The 20,703-nt window shown below is 43.0% G+C and overlaps 1 protein-coding gene across 2 annotated transcripts in view; it reads right to left on the bottom strand.

The window, feature by feature from the left end:
- Positions 1–20,703, bottom strand: part of KCNH1 (potassium voltage-gated channel subfamily H member 1) — a 370,271-nt gene that overhangs the window by 317,709 nt on the left and 31,859 nt on the right. For both annotated transcript variants that reach the window (XM_055319555.1, XM_055319556.1), the window contains exons 4-5: positions 8,437–8,565; positions 356–474 (exon numbers count right to left, since the gene is read on the bottom strand). In XM_055319555.1, coding sequence (XP_055175530.1) covers positions 356–474; positions 8,437–8,565 — 248 coding nt within the window. The remainder of the gene's footprint in view (positions 1–355; positions 475–8,436; positions 8,566–20,703) is intronic.

Genomic DNA, 20,703 nt, shown 5'->3' with positions numbered 1-20,703 from the left:
AGCAAATTGAATTTAAATTTAAAAAAATTGTTTATGGTTTATAAGTATAAACCCCTTTGTGGATATGGGACTTCTAGCCTCTTCTCTACTCCCTCAAGAAAGTGAATTGACACTTATCACCTCAATAAGCTGGAACAGTGCTGTCTGCAGGCCCCTTTTACATCCAGAAAAGCACAAAGCTCAAAGGAGTTAGGTCATTTTCCCAAAGTCACATGTCATGGTGCTTAGCCCAGCCAAGACAGGAGTATGAGGGTCCTGAAGGTCCCTTCCAAACCACACCCTTGCTTTGTAGCATTTTCTCAGCCCTGCACCCCAGAGAAGTGAGGTTTAAGAGGAGCTAGCCCGTCACCCTTACCTCAGCCAGGCGGGAGTGCTTGTGGACATTCTCGCCTTTTTGCACACTGGGAGCCAGCTGCTGCAGGACACCCCTGCTGCTTGTCAGTGCTCTAGTCAGCCGAGCAAACTTCCCCCAGCCTAGAGCATGCAGAGGAGAGAAGAGACAGTTTCAATCATATCCTGAAGGTAATGGACATTCACACCACCAGTTACACTGTCGAAGTACATACACCCATTGTCCTCCTGGGCTCCTGTGAGTCACTCGGCATTCCTCCCAGTCCAGACTTGCTGCTCAGAAAAGCACCGAGACACACTCAAATTTGTGTAGCAATTTAGTTTTCCCTGCACTTTCACTCTGTCCTAGTCATAGTTTTGTGACATACGTAGGGCAGGTCTCAGTACTGTTTTACAAATAAGGAAACAGAGGCAGAGTGCCTAGAGAACTACAAAGAGTCCAGAACCCAGATCTTTCCACTCTGGCCCAAAGCTTTCCTGCCAGATAATACCAGGCAGTCAAGATATTTCTCTGACTTTGTGACTGGGCTCAGGATGTTCCCAACCCCCACAGAGTCTGATGTAGAGACCAGCCTGGTTCCATGGGTTGCATGGACAAGCTAGTTAAATGGCCATTCCATGCACTACATTCTCCAAAGCCAGGGGAATGAGAAATGGATCTAATCCCTGGGCAGGTGGGGGAAAGCATGGGCATATTTTAGTCTGCTCTGGGATGGGGGGAAGGATGGTTTATAACAGGTTCCCCAAGTACCAAGAATCCCAAAGAGCCTGGTACTGAACCTGGAACAAAGAAATCTCCTCACAGTCCGATCTCTGCCTCCAGCTTGCTTTGTGATCCCCAACAAGTCTTTTATGTTGTTTAAGCCTTATCTGTAAAGTGGAGATTAAAATACTCTAGGTGCCTAAAGGTACGGTACACTTGCCTGGTAAGACAACAAGGCTAGATTTAGTGGGCTCCGGTTAGTAGACTAAAACAGAGGCTGTCTGGAGGCCTCCTTGGCGCCCTGGACTAGCTCCTCCAGGAAAAGTAAAATGCTGGTCCTTTTCCAATCCAGCCCCATCTGCACTGCAGAAGACATATGAGTGATCTTTACTGCATTTAAAGGTCCCCAAAGACAACTGTCCTTTCCAACGCCCAACAACCCAACCTATCTGCATCAAAGTTATGACTATGGCAATTGCCTCGTGAGACTCCTGAACACCTGTCAGGGTTCTCAGGCCCAAGCTTGAGAGTCTTTGGGGCTCCAAAGACTTAGCTGTGGGGTCTAAGTAAACAGAGCATCCGACTCCTTTCACATGATAGAGCATCCGACTCTTCTAAGATGACAGTTAAAAGCAAGACTAGAAGATTTATTTTTTGGTTGTGTTTGTTTGTTTTGTTTGTTTTTGTGGTCCTTTCGTGTTTAGCAGTATCCAACATCTTGCAGCAGACATCTCTTCTGCCAAATTTTACCCTGGAGCACCTTTTCCAAGACAGACTTGGAATCCAGAGGACAATGAACTTAAGCAGCCAAATGGCCCTCTTCTTGCACAACCTTTAAGAATCATGATCTGAATAAATTTTTGTCAACATAGCAAGAATAGCAAATCGGTTATTTATTATCTCATTCCAGAAGTTCTAGGCTTTAATAAAAGATAGTGGCATTTTCATCCATCCTGATGCCATTAAGCAGACCAACAGAATCAGCTTGAAAAGAGGTACATGGTGATCATCAGATGGTAGGGGTCGCATTAATGTTAACAGGAAGAGACAGTCCAGACTCTACAGGGGTCTTTGACATCTCCCCCAAATGTGCCATTTATGAAGATGCTCACTGAAATCTGCTTTTGTGAATTGCGGGCTAGAAATTTCTAAAGTCTCTTTCAGAGTTAGGCTCTCTTTCAGCTCAAAACAAAACTGGAACTGAGTTCTACAGAGCTGTTCAAGAACAAAAAGGGTATTTTTCAATCAGGTAAAACATAGCCATGCATGCAAACACCAACAAGGTTCTGCAACCCCCTGATCCAACCCACCCCTTGGCTACCACCACTACTACCACCACCAAGATCCACACCCTGAGACAAATGATAAGAGGAAGGTCACAGAACCTGCCCAGCAGGGAGTTCAGGGTCCTGGTCCAAAGCTGATCTAACACAAGGGATGAAAAGAAAGATCCCTGGACCTCTGGGCATTTCCCCAGGCTCAGACTAGCCTCTTACTCTCTGGACTAGCCCTGAAACCTTTCCAAGAATGTGGCTGTCAAAGGAGCTGCCTGAGTGGAAGGCATGGGAAGATGAGTGGGCCCTAGATGGGAAAATGGACAGGCAGTGTGAAATTCTCCATCACACCTCTACCGGGAGGAACAAGCTCTGTGTCTTCTGTAGGAAGGAAATACTTTCTAATAGGAACCATTACCTGGCCAGATGAAAAAACTTCATTCATGTATTAACTCTATAAACATAATTACTACACGCCAAGCATTGCACTAGGTACTGGAGATACTGAGATAAATAAGACACAGACTCTGGCTTCAAAAAGCATGCATCCCAGTAGGGAAGATTGACAGATAAATTTTAAAAGCCATGACATAATGAGCTAAGTTATGTGACAGACATGAATATAGGATGCTAGGAGTCAAGGCTGTCCAAAGAAGGCAAGCTAATAAAAGGGGGGAGGGTAAGCTAATCCAGGGTAGGGATTCAGGGAGAGCGTCCCAGAGGAGGTCATATACTAGAGCAAAATTTTGAAAGATGAGTAGGAGTCAAAAACACAAGAAGGAAAAGATAGACATTGTACACAGAAGGAACAGCACCCACAAAGGCAAAAATCATAAAACAGGGTAATATGTCAATAAAGAGTAAGATACCCTAAATGGCTGGATGAGTGAGGCGCAGCTGGTAGAGGGGAGGAGGATGTAGACCATAGCCTGAAGTGATGTTACAGTCGTTGCCAGGTGCCAGATGGAGAAGAACTTTGGTGGTAAGAACCGAGATTGCAAGAAATTTGAACTTCATCCTGAAACCCACGGGGAACCAGGGAGGAGTTTAAATAGGCATGAGGAGGAGGAAACACATTGATTTCATTTTAGAAAGACAGAATGGGGGGATCCTTGGGTGGCTCAGTGGTTTAGCACCTGCCTTCAGCCCAAGGCATGATCCTGGAGTCCCAGGATCGAGTCCCACATCGGGCTCCCTGCATGGAGCCTGCTTCTCCCTCTGCCTATGTCTCTGCCTCGCTGTGTCTCTCATGAATAAATAAATAAAATCTTTAAAAAAAAAAAGACAGAATGGTAATGTGCGTGGTCAATTTTAAAAAACAAGGTCGACAGATAAAAGATCAGTCAGGACCCCAGGCAAGAGATCCTGCACGCCTAGATAGTACTGTGGCCTGAGCCAGGTGATGAGAGCTGGAGAACAACTACAGAGGTAGGATCCACAGAACTCGGTGAACAGCAGCTGTAGAAAGAGAGACAAGGCATCCAGGTGGCCTCTGGGTTCCAGGTTTGGGGGACTGGGGTAACGGCCACCAATGAGATTAAAAACACATAAGGGATCCCTGGGTGGCGCAGCGGTTTGGCGCCTGCCTTTGGCCCAGGGCGCGATCCTGGAGACCCGGGATCGAATCCCACGTCGGGCTCCCGGTGCATGGAGCCTGCTTCTCCCTCTGCCTGTGTCTCTGCCTCTCTCTCTCTCTCTCTCTCTCTCTCTGTGACTATCATAAATAAATAAAAGAAAAAACACACACACACATAAGAGAAGCAAATGTATGTGGTGGAAGATAACAGGTACAATGTGGACCCGAGCCATTAGGAGAAACACTCCTGGAAACAATGAATCTTCTTTTGTCCAAAAGGCCAAATGGGAGGACACAACCCAATGAGAACCTAGCTCAGGATGATATGCCTTAGGGGAAGCCCAGTGGACCTTTTCCACAAGGAAAATAAAGCAGCTCCTCCTCCGAGGGAGCGTTTCCCAGGTATTGCCCTATCACCAGCAAAACTGTCCGCTACCTCTTCTGTATGCTCCCCTTGGCCTTAGGCAGACTTCTCTCTGTTCAGCTAACACGCATGTACTGGGTATCTTTGGAGTGAGAGGGGTTGGACAGGAAGGGAAGAGGAGGCATGAAAGGAGAAGGCCAGAAGGAAGGAAACACAACGTGCAATCCAGCAGTCGGCTAAACAGTACTCGCTGGATCCCTTCTCCATTCTCAGTAAGGACAATCACTTCCCCTTTCCTTGACCACACAACAGCTGCTGGCTTCAACCGGGGCAACGCCCCCCTCCCCAGGCTACTTTAGCCCACATAACCCTGTATCCTCCCTAGGTCAGAAGAGGATCCTGGGTTGAGATGAAATTCCAGCTCCTCCAAGGATAAGTCCAGGGATAGGAGAAAAGACAAACCTATGGTCCCTGCTCTGGGAAATCATGCCACGTCACTTTGAGTAGAAGTTGCAGAGGATGGCTGTAAGGTGTCCTGACCTTGTAGGGAGGCTGTGAGGCCAGCTTGTCCTAATCTGCAGTCACAGATTCTCTTAGAGGAGCTGGTGCCATAACCCAACATACACAAGAGAATAAAGGACACTGATGACCGAGATGGACAGTCAGTGTGGACACTGCCTAAGCATCCTCAAGTCTTCCTCCTCTGGTCTTTTCCCTGTCACTGTAGAAATAACCAAAACTCTAGAGTGGCTGCTTCAAGGAGCAGTCACGAAATCATCACCTTTCCATTATCCTAACAGTAGAGAGATAAAAGTCAATATCCAGGGGACAAGAGGGGACCTGTGGCTTGTATCCACTGCTTGGTTTCTTTCCCGAGAGTGCCTCGCAAATATCACACAGGAAGACATTTGGAGAAGGGTCTGCAGTTACAACGGCTTGCCAGAGCCCTTATCCCTGCATATTCTCAATCCCTCACTTTAAAAATCTCCTCTGAGGTTCTACATTCCTTTTGTTATCAGAATCTGGCTCAAGTTTTGAAAATGAATTCACTCCTTCAATGTGAGATTATTTGGTAGGGTAAGAGACAAAACAAGAGGGATGACTCATCCTCATCCTTTAGGAAACAAGGTAGAGAGCAACTCTGGGCCTTACCATCTAATTCTCTACCCATTTGTCCAGGCCTCCTAGCTCAAAAGGGAGAACAAGACAGAGAAAAATATCCTGTAGCCACTACCAATTATCCATAATAACAGACAAGTAAGAGATTAGAAACAAAGGAAACCCCTGAAACATCACAGAGTCTCATTTCAACCAAGAATTCCCAGCTACTCTCTCATTCTGACTTCAGACACACACACACACACAGACACGCATGCGCACACACACACGCATGCACACACGCATGCATACACCCAGAGCTGCTACCAAACTGCAAATCTAGCTTGACTTGCATTGCCTGGTCCACACCATCTGTGGACACCTTTTGTCAGAGAGCTAAGAAAGAAGTCAAAAGACAGAAAGGAGAGGATGAGGGAGTCAGGGGCCTGGATCATTCCTAAAAAGGAGCTTGAGAACCAATACACTAAATGTAAGAGGGGCCTCAGGGCCGTCCAATCACCTGCCAAAGGGGAGTTACTTTGTGTCAGATGCTAAAATAGTGGACTGCAGATTATCCCATGTGTTTACCACTTGCAGAGTGTTTGTGGGAAAATCTGAGGCGCCAACTGGCTTCTCGTATCACTTCCTGGAGGCACTTACCCCAGTCCCAAGGCCCAGAGTCAGGCACTGCACGAGCAAGGAAAACAATGTCATTTTAAAGACAATTTGAGCACAGCTGACTAAAACAAAGGACGAATTTGATGGTGGGAAACACCTTGTGCTGCTCTGCCAAAGAACAATTATCCGCGGATTTCTGGGGTCTTCAGATAATTCCATCTCAAAAGTGAATCCTAAATAAGCCTGGGTCACAAGACTCGTACTGCTGAGTGAGGTGCTGTACTGAAAACCCAGCTGTATTTGCCAGGATCTCCCACTGTGACAACACATCCAAGAAGAAATGTCAAGTCAGGAGAACATTCCAGCCACGTGGCAATGTATCTTCCTGGATTTGATCCTTGCAGCCAGAACCACAGTTTATAGACTTACAACTAAAAAGGCCTGGAGAACTATCATGCTCTTCCATCATAAACAGAGTGATATAAAATCTGACCTTGTCCTAAGTAGACTACCAAATCAAAGTAGGCCGGGGCACAGTGACATAACAAGTGGGAGGGTCCAGACATATCTGTCATGGCATCTGAAAGGGACAGGCTTATACAGTCATGTCTTGGAGAAGACACTAAGCATGATCACTTAGCAGCATTCCTACAGGGAACACTGAAGTGTGCGGGTGTGCGACGTGTGTATATGTGTGTGTGGTGTGTGTGTGTACCAAAACTCTCATCAGCAAGGAAATGCATCATTGAGTCAGGTTAAATGAAGTAGGACTTTTTTTTTTCCTGGAAAATAAACAGCTAGGCGAATCTCACTGCATCGCTCTGATTTATCTCTTGTGTTACACTTCTTGAGAGCCAAATGCATATACCTACGTGGCAATGTGAGGCACTCTCTCTGTTGAGTATGCCTCTCCTACTAAATACTTGCATGTCACCCAAAAATATTCCAGTGATGGTAAAAGGCAAACAGTCTGACTCAACCAACATTCTGACTATTTACGTTTTTAAGACAAAACTTACAAAAGCAAATGTCAAAATATCTGACTGCCTTTAATATTTTATGAGTTTATTCAGTTAAAAAAGCAAATGGCCTTTCTGGATGATAGCAGGATGATACTTAATCATGAGTGAGTCTATCACCGTGTAATCACTATTGCGCTGAGAAATCCTCAAGTCAGAAACCAGAAATCAGGGAGTCACAGACCTGCAGGAAAAAGAGGAGACTGCAGGAGCTGAGGCACTGGTTGAGAAACTTTACATCTGCTGTAGTCTTGAAACCAAAAGGCAGGCTGAAATTGATTTACTGGGTTATCAGATAATTAAAAAAAGAAAAATAATACGATGCACTGGTATATACAGCATTGTGCTCTGAACTTATAAATGTGAGCATCCAAATGTGCTAGAGGACACACCCCCAGAGAAAAGTCACAAAATGAAAAGACCATGATGCTTTTTATTTCCTCCTATAAGATACATTTAACAATCGCAATTTTATCATATCAAGAATACTCCCCAATTTGACTTTTCCCTGGACTCTACTCCCATCTCTCTGCTGCATCTCAGGAAACGGCAAGGAGCAGAGTTCTCAGAGAGAGCTAGAAAATCAACCACAGAGCCAAGAAGCACTGCAACAAGAAAGAGCTATGGCCTCTCGGTTATCTTGCATGCACCCAATGGAAGGGGGATGGAAGAGAGTGCTGTGACACCCCCTAATCCCAAACCTCTGAGGATAGCATGCCATCTATTGTATATCTGATTACCTTGACCTCTTCAAGAGTACAGTTGTTCTAGAAATCCTGAGTCCTTTCCTTCACTGGCCCGCAGTGTGATTCAGAGAATACATGCACATGATACATGGCTGAAGTGAGTGCTAAAATCTGTGGTCCCAAGCTGATTAAATGACCCAAATGGAAATGTTACTCAAGACCATGGCCTCATTAATACCATGTTTCCAATGAATTCACCAGCTGTAGACCTAACAACCACAGAGGTAGAGCTGTGTTAAAATCAACTGCAACAATCTTGAAATGCAAGACCTCAGTCAAACCTAACAAAGTCTATATACAAATACGATGAATGTGGCCATGAACTAACTCATTTGGGTGACCCCCATCTGTCATGGGGACACTAGAAAAGATTCTGTTGATACCAAAGGTGCCCAACTACCTTCTTCTGTCTAATCATTACTGGAAAGGGTTACTCTAAAAAGGTATAAAATTGAGTTCAAATGGTTTCCTAAACAAAGCTTTTTCCCCTCCCCTTTGACCCCTTAATACATTCCAGAATGATACAATGCTTTACCCAACACAAATTAAAGTTTAAATCTTGATCTTTGTGTAGAGATTGCCTTGGCAACCTCAAATTCTCTGGAATGGGAGTCACACCACAGGAAACAACAACAACAACAAAAAAAAACCCACATAAATGTATTTGTACAAATCAGAATTACAAACCTTTACATGAATCATCCTCAATTGGCTGTTTGAAAGCTGTTATGTCACTGAAAGTGCAAAGAAATAAAACCACTTTATCCTGTTCATTTCGAATTGGAGCAATTTTCACAAAGAACCACACAGGTGTCCCTGAAAGAAATATCAAAAGGTTGGTCAGTAATTTGCATTCTCATGTGAGGTGCTCTGGAATAAAGACTGGGGAATGAATAGGTACAAATACTATTTCATTCTTAAATGGTTTCATTCCTTTAGGTGCTGGAATATCATATCATGAATTCCTCTTCTTGCTGAAATAAAAAACTTTCACAGTGACTGTTTGGCAGGAATTTGCTTCGGTTCAAATAATTTTGTTAAGTGTAGATCTCTTAACCCTTGCAAAATGATTAGAAATGGGTTGAAAATCCCTCCTGATCTTATGGAAGTCACTAAGGTACCTAAATACTTACCTTAGACCATGCAGTAGACAAGTAAAGAATAAGGGCCAGGGTGGGCATTGCCAATCATATCCAGCAGACCATTGCAAACTCAAATTTCCATTGCTAAAGGGCCCCAGTGTCAAAATCCAGTTTGGGCACCCATCAATTTGACTCACATGCTCAATCAACCATGGGCCAAAAGCCATATTTCTAAGTATCTCTCCCCAAAATAAAAATTCAAAAGGTCCAATGCAAGGGGGCAGATGATAACATGCTGAAGAAGGAAGAGAGAATCACCACAATCATTCTCCCAGCAAAGGTTCCCTTGAAAAGGAAGGTTTCCAGGTGGCTTTGGGCTGTGTTGACATCAGTGCTCTAGGAAACTCAACCAATGTGTTTCAACTTCCAATCCTTATTGCTGAGCAAAAACAAGGGACAAATGAGCTCTTCCAAAGCACTGCCTCATCAACACAAGGAGAAGGTGGGCAAGACTTCTGACTAACTTCTCAGAGAGGGCACCCAATCAGGTTTCTATGGCTAAATATCTATACAAAGTCAGCATCTAGCTTCTAAAACAGAATTAGGGAAAACAAATGTTTTCTATCTATAGAGGTCACCCTAGCAAGCCACACCAATCAACTCTGTGAGGCAAAATTAAATGAAACACAAGAAAGTGGAAAGTTCTTCCCTATCTCATAGCCAAGGTCCTTAACAGCATCTGGGATATAAGAACTTAACTATTTGCTGAATTTTGCAGAACTGAGATAATACTGGGATAATACTTTACATGCTATTTTATAACCATTTCCAAGTTAAAATACAATAAGTATTTCTCCATGTTAAGAATTAGAGAAGCTTCCTGTATGCCAGGCACTGTGTTCAGCATTTTACACATATTATTTTGAGATAGCCAGCAAACAACTCACTGAATCTTGGGAGATGGAAATAAATCCTCAAGAGGTACCTGGGTCTCTCTGAAGGCAATCACAGCAAACTCTATACCATACTACAACATGGACAGACATCTCTGCTCGACATTAGGATTAGCCAATCCAACTTAACAATAACCAGGTATAGCCACGTATTCACATGGAAGCATAAACAAGTATAAATATATAGTCAAACAGCAGCAAATAGACCAGATGGGAATATATTCTTAAATCTTCATTATCTATACGTTCATCCATAGTTATAACTTTGATCCTCTGTCGACTTTCCTGTTTCATAATTTTCAGCTGCCAGTTCCTGGGTACTCCCAGAAGACAAACAGATTTTAATGTCACCCTAAGAAAAATGTGTTTTGAAAGAAAAATCCACCATACAAAAATCACACATCGCATTCTAAAATCAAGAAGAATATGGCCTTTGAATCACCTACTGTTTCTGAAAGGTCTGTGCTACGATTCGTCCCAGTTCCCTGCTCAGAACCTGTGGGATTTTAAACCGTTTTCAATCAAGCAACAGAAAACTCAAAATAAAGTATCACACCCATTGAGCCTACATACCACAGCTCTCCCTTATATTCTAGATGTTAAGACAAAAAGCAAACAAATAAAAAAAAACATTTTCTTTCTGCTTTTAAAAAAAAAGTAAGCAATTTTTTTTCAGATAGTACACCAGAAAACACCACTAATTTATCAAACCAGTTAAGAAATCAGAGAGCTTTCCCCCCACAACCCGACTCATGAGGACTAACCCCAGGAGCCTCATCTTGCTGGAATCCCTGGAACCATAACCTTCCCAGTTGCCACCTATGGGCTACCCACACACTGTATCAGCTGGGCCCAAGGCCTGTGAACTTTCCCAGTTGGGACTGTGCCATCTAATCTTTATATTCCATTTATGACTCCTGGGATTGATGACGCTAACCCACATCTCCCAGATCATGATAGCCTACTGTATTTATCGTGTGGGGAGGCCTTCTAGGTTTTACTACAGCTCAAACTCATCTTGAACTCCCCCCCCCCATTCCTACAGGTCAGTGTTTAAAGCTGTGTTCTCCTCTCCACCAAACTGAGCCCAATTCTTCTTCCAGAGATGTTCCCTGATTAAACACATGTTATTCTGATCATCTCTTTTCAGTAAATATATATGAATCTTCTAGCAAAAACTCGGAGTCAGTATGCATTGCCTTATAGTACATCTCTAGCTAATCAGGTGGGCTTATTGAGGGAGAAAATCTCCTATTGCCTGATCTGCTGTTTCCTCATGGAGAGACATATTTCAAAGTAACTCTCAGGTCTTTTCCCTGGATTGGTAATTCGGGAGTCAAGAATTGGACATGTGTAGCTCAAGCACCTCTCTTTATCTGCTTTCTTGGAGATGAATTTGCATCTTGCTCTGCTTCCCCATTCTATAGGTGTTAGGGGAGAAGTCAAAGGGCATGGGGATGACCAATAGGAAGAGAAGCCTGCAGTTCTCCAGGGCTACCTGTGTTGGGTGGGGAAATCTGTCTGATTCTACGATTCACTTTTAGAAATTTCACTTGCCCATGGACATAAACAACAATTTCTAGGACCAACTTCACTGGTCATAAAGAGGATATTTTAACTCCATTTGCCTGATTCCTCTATCTCTTCCAACTGGTTCTGATCACAGGCAAGGAAAGAAAGGGCTATGTAATGGCTCCCTTCAATCCTTCACAATTGAGGACTCTTTCCTTAAATAGACTGTAATTCACTCTGGGGCAGGAGATCTGAACTTTCTCTGTCTTATCACCCTGCATCCCTGTTAAGTGCAAGGTGATGCATAGGGCCACATGAGGCCATTTCATAGCTCAACTCCAGAAGGTACCATTGTGGGGTTGGGAAATGCAACACCCTGATGGGATAGGTACCTGCTGAGTTTCAAAGAAATAAATCCTACTTCCAGTATCTTCACACTCAGACCTGCCTCTTTTCCAAATTATTGTGCCCTACACAATCTAGGAAAGCAAGCAGAATGGGCTTAAATTTTCATTTCTGATATTCTTTCAAAAGAGAACATGAGTCCCATCTATGTGGCACAGACCAGTAATTTCAGTCTTTTACTCTTAAGAGCAAAGCATTTCTAACCAGTGAAATATAACTCAAAGTCTCAATATATGTAACAGGTGCTTCAAGTGAACACAGACTGCCCAGCACCTAGAGACCCTACTCACTCGGTTTCTCTTCCAACCCTCTGGATGCCCCCAAGGATATTCAGGAGTCCCTTGGCTCCATTCAGATATAAACCTGCCCAGAAGCAGAGGCCGGGGTAGTTGGCCTCCAGGGATCTCTCCAAGAGCCCAGATTCTGGACTACAATTCATCCCACCAAGATACAAGAGAGGCAATGCGTGCACATATATTCACATATACAGACACAAAATCAGGAAGATAAGGTTAAAGTTCTGCCTCTGCACCCAAGTGGCTACAGTGGAAAAACAAGAAAAGCAAGTATTTGATGTCCTGTTTCTGCAAAAGGACAAGGGGTGAATGATAAATAAAGGAAGATCGATGCACAAATCCAAGAAAAATATAGCAAAGGCTGATGGCAAAGGCGGCTGCTGCTGGGAGAGCAGGTCTTTTCTAGCTGAGAGTACCAGTGGAGGGGCAGCTCCGGGTCAGGCTCCTCCTCTTGCTCACTCTGATTCTTATCCCTTACTAGCTGCCTTGGGTCACGTAGTAATGAATCTGACACCTTGACTTGGTGATGGGGTTTCTCAACCCTAGCAGTCAGATAACAAAACAGCAAGGCTTGGGTGTACAAGAGATTTGTTTGGCTTCTGCTAGGCTTCCTCCTCTCCTGGACATCCTCCCAGGCACTCTCTATAACCAGGCAGCCAGGCAGCCAGGCCATATTCGACAGCAACAGAATTAACCAAGCCACTATCCCCGGCATATGGAAATGGCCGCATTGTGCAGAGCCACTCAGTCAGGTCCAGAAACTAGACTAGGGAATGGCAGCCTGCCCTAAGAAATAGACCAGTTGGTCTCAGGTCACCTTCCCTGAGACAAATGACAAGCACAGAGAGTATGAGAGAGCACCAGGGGGAAGAAGCGGCCACTGGCCATTAGAATATCTGACTGGGAATCCCAAGTCCTGGGTTTGAGCCCTATGTCTTAGTTTACTGTATGCCATGGCCATGTCACCTAACCTCTTGGACTCAGTTTCCTCATTTTCAAAGTAGGGATAATAGGCCTACTTTAGATTCAATAAAAATATATTGGATATATTTTTATATCCAATATAGGAATGTCTGATCCATTCCTCCCTTCCTTTTAAATTACTCATCTGTAAGATGGAAAGGTTTGATCTTACCTCACAGGACTGTCTGGATGACCTAAAAGAGAATGTATCTCAAGGTGTTTAATGAAATTCCAAAGCTGCCTCTACCTGTTTTGAGGAAGACGGCCAGTCTCAAACATGGGGGAAAAGCTAGAAAAATCAATGCCTAAGCCTCAACTTAATTAAAATCTGATTGAAGACCAAAACACAAAACCTAAATAAATGGAGAGAGTTACATTGTTTGTAGATGAGAAGATTCAATTTTGTAAGATGTCAAATCTCCCCATTTAATATATAAATTTAATGCAATTTCAATCAGAATCTCAATGGTTCTTTTTTGTTTGTTTTTCTCAGAGTTTGATGAATTGAAATTCAACTCAAGTAGAAAAATAAAGGTAGAAGAACAGAGAAGAAAGCTTTGAAATTCTTTGAAAGGAAAAATAACAACAAAGCTGTTTACCACAGTTGACCCTTGCACAAAACAAGTTTGAGTGGTGCATGTCCACTTATACACAGATTTTTTTTTTAGAAAGAGAATTTTATTTGGAATGAAAATAGATAGCCTGTCCCACCCACTTCCTCTAGGGAATACGGATTTTTCTCAATAAATATTATACTGTAAATGTATTTTCTCTTCCTTATGATTTTTTTTTGTAACATTTTCTTTTCTCTAGAGGACTTTAAGAATACAATGTATATAACACTTATAACAAACAAAATATGTGTTAACTCTTTAGGTTATTGGTGAGGTTTCTAGTCATCTGTAGCCTATTAGTGGTTAAGTTTTGGAAGAATCAAAAGTTAAACCAAGACTTTCAACCACAAGGGGGGTGATACCCCTCACCTTGTCTTGTTCAAATATCAACTAACTGTACAGTAACTAAGAGCCGTTGGCACTGGCCCTAAAACAAACAACAATGAAAATAGTAATATCATTTATTAAGTGCTTACAATGGGGTCCAGTACTAACACATTATGGTTAATTCTCACAGCAACTCCGTGAAATGGAATTGTGACTAGAATTATTCCTTACTTTAAATATGGAAAAACCAAGTGAGAGAGCATTTTAATCAAACTCACATAGCTAATAGGCTACAAAAGGACTTCTGGAAAAGGAGAGGAGAAAAACAAGCTCATGAATGTGTGAGAATCTAGCATAGAATAAAAAGACATTTCAAACTAGAAGGGAAGGACTGGATTCTTTAATACATCATACTGAGATAACTAAATAAGCAATGTGGAAAATAAATTAAGTTAGATTGCTATGTCATGTAATACATAAAAATAAATTCCAAATGGTTTAATGTTTTAAATATTCTAACACAGCTATAAAGGTACTAGAAAGAAAAATGGAAGAATATTTTCATTAGTACAGGTAAAGAGAAGAACTTCCTAAACATTATATAAAGCTTACACCATAAAGGAAAACACTGCCATAAATTTATGACTTATAAATGGTATAAAAGGGATGCCTGGGTGGCTCAGCAGTTAAGCACCTGCCTTTGGCGCAGGGTGTGATCCTGGAGTCCTGGGATCAAGTCTCACATTGGGCTCCCTGTATGGAGCCTGCTTCTCTCTCTGCCTATGTCTCTGCCTCTCTCTCCCTGTGTCTCTCATGAATAAATGGGTAAAAATCTTTAAAAAAAAAAAAAGTATAAAAAGGTCTAATTAAAGAGAAAAAATTTTAAATAAAAAAATATTTTTAAATGTAGAATCAATATCCCTTACATATAAATAGCTCCTTGCACTGAATAAGTAAAAGACAATTCTTTAGGGCAAAATGTGATGGTTTTCCTATTAGACTTGTCTCTATAACTAGATTGTAAGCTCCTCAAAGGCAGAGTCAGTTTCTTATACCTGGATCTCTTTGGCTCAAACCCACAGGCCTACAGTAGGAAATCAATAAGTATTTGGCTGGCAGCTTCTCCATGCTGGCTTGGCACAAATGCAGTAAGAAACCTTTTCCTGGGCTTCTCTGATGTAGAAGCTGATCCAGAGGTCCCAAACAGGAGGCCACCGCCATGCCACAAATTGTGGGGTCAGTCACATGCTGCAGAGTGTTACCTAGAGAGTATCCTATTTTCTTTCTTTCTTTCTTTCTTTCTTTCTTTCTTTCTTTCTTTCTTTCTTTCCTTTTTTTTTTTTTTAAAGCAGAGGGAGGCAGAGACACAGACAGGGGGAGAAGGAGGCTCCATACAGGGAGCCTGATGTGGGACTCGATCCCAGGTCTCCAGGATCACCCCCTGGGCCGAAGGCGGCACTAAACTGCTGAGCCACCCGGGTTGCTCAGTATCCTGCTTTCAACTCAGAGCTGATACTTCATGATTTTCTTGTTTGAAAAATAGAAAAACGAATTGACTAGCACAAGAGTGACCGCCTAAATATTTACTGAACGCGTTCACTAATGATGACTATCATTGATGTATGAATAACATCTAACACACTGACAATGAGTTAAGTAACAATATGAAACACATGACACTACTAAAATGCCCAGGTTTATTCATCAGACAGGCCAATAGAAAGAAACCTTTCAAACTATCCATCCTCAAGATACATAATAGTATTCCACACACTCATTCCAAAGCACACCAGGATCTGCTAATCACTCCCAAGTCCCCAAAGTAGGACAAACATGGATGCTTATCAGTAGAAAATTATTTCTAAAAGCTGTCCTCGCAAACAGTACTAAAGAATGGGGGGGGAGCCAATTTATTAAGGGGTTATTTTTAAAAATCAGTAAAAAAATCACCAGAATTAAGTAGAATGTATGAGCAAAGAATCTGAACAATTAATATAAAAAGGGTAACTTTAAATGGATAGTAAATAGGAAAAAGTACTTAAGTCTCACTAGCATTAAAAATATTCATTAAACAAGAAAAAAGTTTAATTGTAGGCAATTTGATAATTTGAAAGCTATATTGTTCAGTGTTGGTGTAGTACAATGAGTCAGACGCTCAAAACCTGCAAGTGAACTTGGGAATGGGTTCAATTCTGAAACACTGTTTGGCAAAAACGTCTCAGGAACCTCAGTTCACATCTCTGACATGGTAGTTTTCAACTTCTAGGAACTACCTCAGAATGTCAATAAATATCTTTACCTAAGATACTCCCCTCGGCATTGTGTTTAATAAAGTTTAGAGCCTCATAAATATCCAACAGCGGAGGGAGTATTAATGAATTATTTCTAAATTATATTTATGGGGAATTTTAAATGAGGAGGATATTTTTATGATCAAAGATTAATTATATGTTTATATTTTGACTTCAAATATATGACTTCAAGTTGCATACACATCAAAATCTCAATTATTTAACACGTGCAAGACGAAACCTAAAAGGAAACACATCAAAAAAGCTAGTAGCATAGTATTATTTGTCTGAGTCTTTGGGGTGATTGTTTTCCTTCATATCTTCATGTATTCTCCATAGTAGAAGTGATTCAATTTAAAAATCAGAGAAAAAAAATAAAAAATTCCTTTAGATGATGACATTTCACATTCTGAAATCTCAACAGGGGTGCCGTCCCTTCATGGGACTCTATACTGCTTCAAAATGCTGAACATTCTAGTCTATTAAACTAGACATTTTGAAAGTAGAAGCAAACTCTGCCTCCCTCCCCCTCTCCTCCCACCCATGTCTGCTCAGTCTGCTCCTCGGAGGCATCAGCAGCCAGTCTGGCCCCACGCTGCTCCCACCTCGGCCCTCCTGCCCTCGCTCTGAATCACATGCTTCTCTTGCACTCATCTGTTTCTTGGTAGCTGCCAAGTTCCTTCCAAAGTCACTCAACAAACACGCACTGAGCACCTCATCTACATGGGGCTCTGTGTTAGACACTCGGCATGTGTTACTTCAGGCCAGATGAGAAGCTCCTGACAGGAAATGCTATGCTTCTGGCTTCCTGGACGCTGCCCGGGACTGGGTAGACTGAGGGCAGAGCCAGTCAGCAGGCACCACTGACAAAGTCCCCACACTCAGTCATTGGAGGAGACATCCCTGGATATTCCTCTTTCTCACCTGCCTTGACCCCCCACCCTGGGCCAGCAGGCCACAACCATCTTGTCACCGGGGTCATTCCTAAGTGGGCCCCAAACTCCAGTCTCCTATGCTTTGTTCCATCTCCCCACTCTACTGGAGATATCTTTCTAAAATGTAAATCTGATGATATATTGAACACCCCTCACCCCCACCCTCTTTCCCAAACACTGCTCTTTTTTTTTTTTTAAGATTTTATTTATTTATTTTGAGAGAGAGGCCGAGTAGAAACCCCACTGAGCAGGGAGTCCAACGATCCCAGACCCTGAGGCCATGACTCAAGCCAAGTCTTTAATGTGGCTGCATTCCTGGCCCTTCCTAACCTCTCCAGCTTCAATGGTCAACCCTTGTCGATTTGCATATTGATATAATTTACTCCATGAGTTTGTGGGGTAGCATTTGTGATGTGTCGGGCATGGTGCCCGGTGTGGGGGATCTGGCAGGGAGGAGACACACACTGTAGACGTGGAAATCAGTCTTCAGTCTGCTGCTTTCTGTCCTTGCTGCTCAGTGGGATACATGCATCAGCAGCATGGGATCACCTGGGAGCAGAAGTTCTAGACCCTTCCCCAGACCTACTGAAAAGAACTAGTATTACCATTTGCCGGTGATTCCCTAGGCATGTCAAAGTCTGAGAAGCCCTTTGGGTCTTTTGAAACTTCCATGCATTTCATCAGCCTGGGCTACTTTTTGCCCTTCCCTCTTCCTAACTCCCATCATCTTCAGTTTCTGCATGGATTTCCTCTCTGCTAGGAAGACTTCCTTCCCTGACCTCCTAAGTTAGGGCTCGGTGACCCTCTCCAAATGGTGTCACCATGAAAACACTTATGGTTGTGCACCGTGGATGCAGCCCCACTCCTGCAGTACAGGCAGAGGCTGTGTCTCTTCTCATAACCACAGTCCTAGCATAAGCCTGTGTCTGACATAGGGTAGTGGGTCAATAAAAAGCAGTTTAAAAAAAAAAAAAGCAAGCATAGGGGCACCTGAGTGGCTCAGCTGGTTAAGCACCTGGCTTCGGCTCAGGTCATGATCTCAGGGTCCTGGGATCGAGTCTCAGCACTGGACTCCCTGCCCAGTGGGGAGTCTGCTTCTCCTTCTCCCTCTGCCCTTTTCCCCACTTGTACCCCCTCTCTCAAATAAATAAAATATTTCTTAAGGTATAGAATTCAGTGCAAATGTAAAATTCCCAGGCTTAATAAATAATTTAGTTTCTAAATTCCTTAGGAGAGGATGGGATTTGGAGGAATTGGGGGGCAGTGAACAGGTTCCTAGGAAGAAGCCAACACCATCCACATCAGTTTCATGCTTCATGTTTTATGTACAAGCTTAGCCTTGTAAGCAACTCCCACAAGCCTTCTAGACATCTTTGTATAAATTAGAAAGAGAAGCTCCTCCCTCAGCACAGAGGTAATGCCAGGCTATGGTGCATGGAAGATCCAGCAAGTAAATCATAAGTGGTCCAGTTGCTGTCTATTCAGGGAATAGCCTCCACAACCATATATGGTGGCCCTACCTTGTACCGACAGTTAAGACTGTCCCAATCTTGGAAGAATGGCCATGGAGTAACCACTGGAAACCAGGTCCTGGCTCTGCATGACCTTGAGTAAGGAATTTAACTTTTATACACTGGACATAAATAACATCAGCCATGCCTACTTCTTGGGGCTTTGAGAATCAACATTGTAAAATAGAGTGGAGTCAGGACACTTGGGTGGCTCAGTGTTTGAGCCTCTGCCTTTAGCTCAGGGCATGGTCCTGGGGACCCAGGATCGAGTCTCACATCAGGCTCCCCACAGGGAGCCTGCTTCTCCCTCTGCCTATGTCTCTGCCTCTCTCTGTGTCTCTCATGAATGGATAAATAAAATCTTTAAAAATAAAAATAAGATAAAATAAGAGTGGAGTCATATCTTCCACAGAGTTTATTTTCTCAAGTCAAAGGGTAAGGTAAAAATTGCATAGGACCACAATTACTCTTGAAAATTTTTTTGCCACCACCCAGGAAGTAGAGTCCCATGCGAAGGCTGATGTAGCCCCCATGAAGACTGGCATGCATCTGTCAATACGCCTACCACAACCTCAAAGGAGGGAAGAGAGGCTCGTTTCTTGGTAGAACATTAGTTGAACCAATTGGCTTACATGTGGGGGCCATGTCTACCCAAAGTACAGAACCTCAGATACCAGAATCACCTTCAGTGCCATGAGATGCTCACAACACAAGGCCTTCAGCCCCAGAAGCGGTAGAGAGAAGAGCAGCTTCCCCTCCCTCATCATGCACTTCCTCTGGGCTACATGCTCCCTGAAGGGAATAGCAAGTGAAATCACTGACTCAACTTAAATTAAGTTTCCCCTTATCTCCCTTTTGTGCCAAACACATATAATTTGAGCAAGTTAAATGCATAGTCTAATGAAGCTTGAAAACTCTGAAGCAAAATATAAATGCAAAGCATTATTTTTGTGATACACCTACCCAATTAGTATTCTGCGTCAAGGGGAAATCCATACTGTTCAGTACGCAAAGCTCCCAGTGTGGAAAACCTTGAACTTACTCCATTAGCTGGGGGCACATGGGCAGAGCATCTCCTCCCCATGAAAAGGCCAGTGTGCTCCTGGTAAGAGCTGGTGCTTTGGGTTGTACTACCCATAATGGAGGACCAGGGCAGAGCCATTCATAGTCTTTCACCCGTTCCTCTCCTGGGTAGGAACTAAACCTACCAGCTAAGGGAGGAAGACAGAACAAGTCACCATGCTAGTATGAAAGCTACAGGACCAACTCTCTTAGATTAGTTGATGCCCCGAGTAAGGTTCTCAGATCAGCATCAGCACAGGCCACTGAGCAAGCAAATGGTCCCCTCAGCTGCCTGCCCCAACCTCCAGACTGAAGAAAAGACCCACTTCCTTCCAAAGAAAAACACGTGGCCTTTGCTTTCCAGAGCAAGATGCATCACTGTGAATGCCACCAAGATAAACACTTATCCTCATGTGCCATCTGGGCCGCTCTGGAAATGTTCTATTGAACCTATGATCTACCATTCCATCCAACATATAAAGAACAGAATGCTTTACAAACAAAATCATTTTTTCAAACCAACAATACAGCACAATTTGACATCTCTGCAGCCCTGCTATGGCCACATGCCCCACTTTTCCATACTTCTAACATAGCTAATCTCCATTCAACAGGAAACCTCAGAAGAGAAAAGCAAGTGCTATACCTGTGTATGGCTATTGAGCTAAATTCTTCGTTAACATACTTTGTGGAAGTAACTATCCAAAACAAATACTAATTCACTCACAATCCACTCTGAATATTAATACTGTCTCTGATGAAAACTAGAGTTATCAGGAGAAGAAAATTTTCTTCAGAAGCTTTTTGTTTTAATTCCAGTGTAGTTAAAATACAGTGTTATATTAGTTTCAAGTGCACGACATAGTGACTTGACAATTCTATATATTACTCAGTGCTCATCAAGGTAAGTGTACTCTTAATCTCCCCTTCACCTAACAGGGCATCTACTGGTGATACCTGCTGTCCCTAGGCACTGTGGAGGGTAGATTCAAAGATGACCTGG

The sequence above is a fragment of the Nyctereutes procyonoides genome, unplaced genomic scaffold (assembly GCF_905146905.1).
Source record: "Nyctereutes procyonoides isolate TBG_1078 unplaced genomic scaffold, NYPRO_anot_genome, whole genome shotgun sequence".
Classification (NCBI taxonomy): Eukaryota; Metazoa; Chordata; class Mammalia; order Carnivora; family Canidae; genus Nyctereutes; species Nyctereutes procyonoides.
Note: the sequence above shows the minus strand (reverse complement) of the source record. Positions and strands in the feature narration are given on the sequence as shown.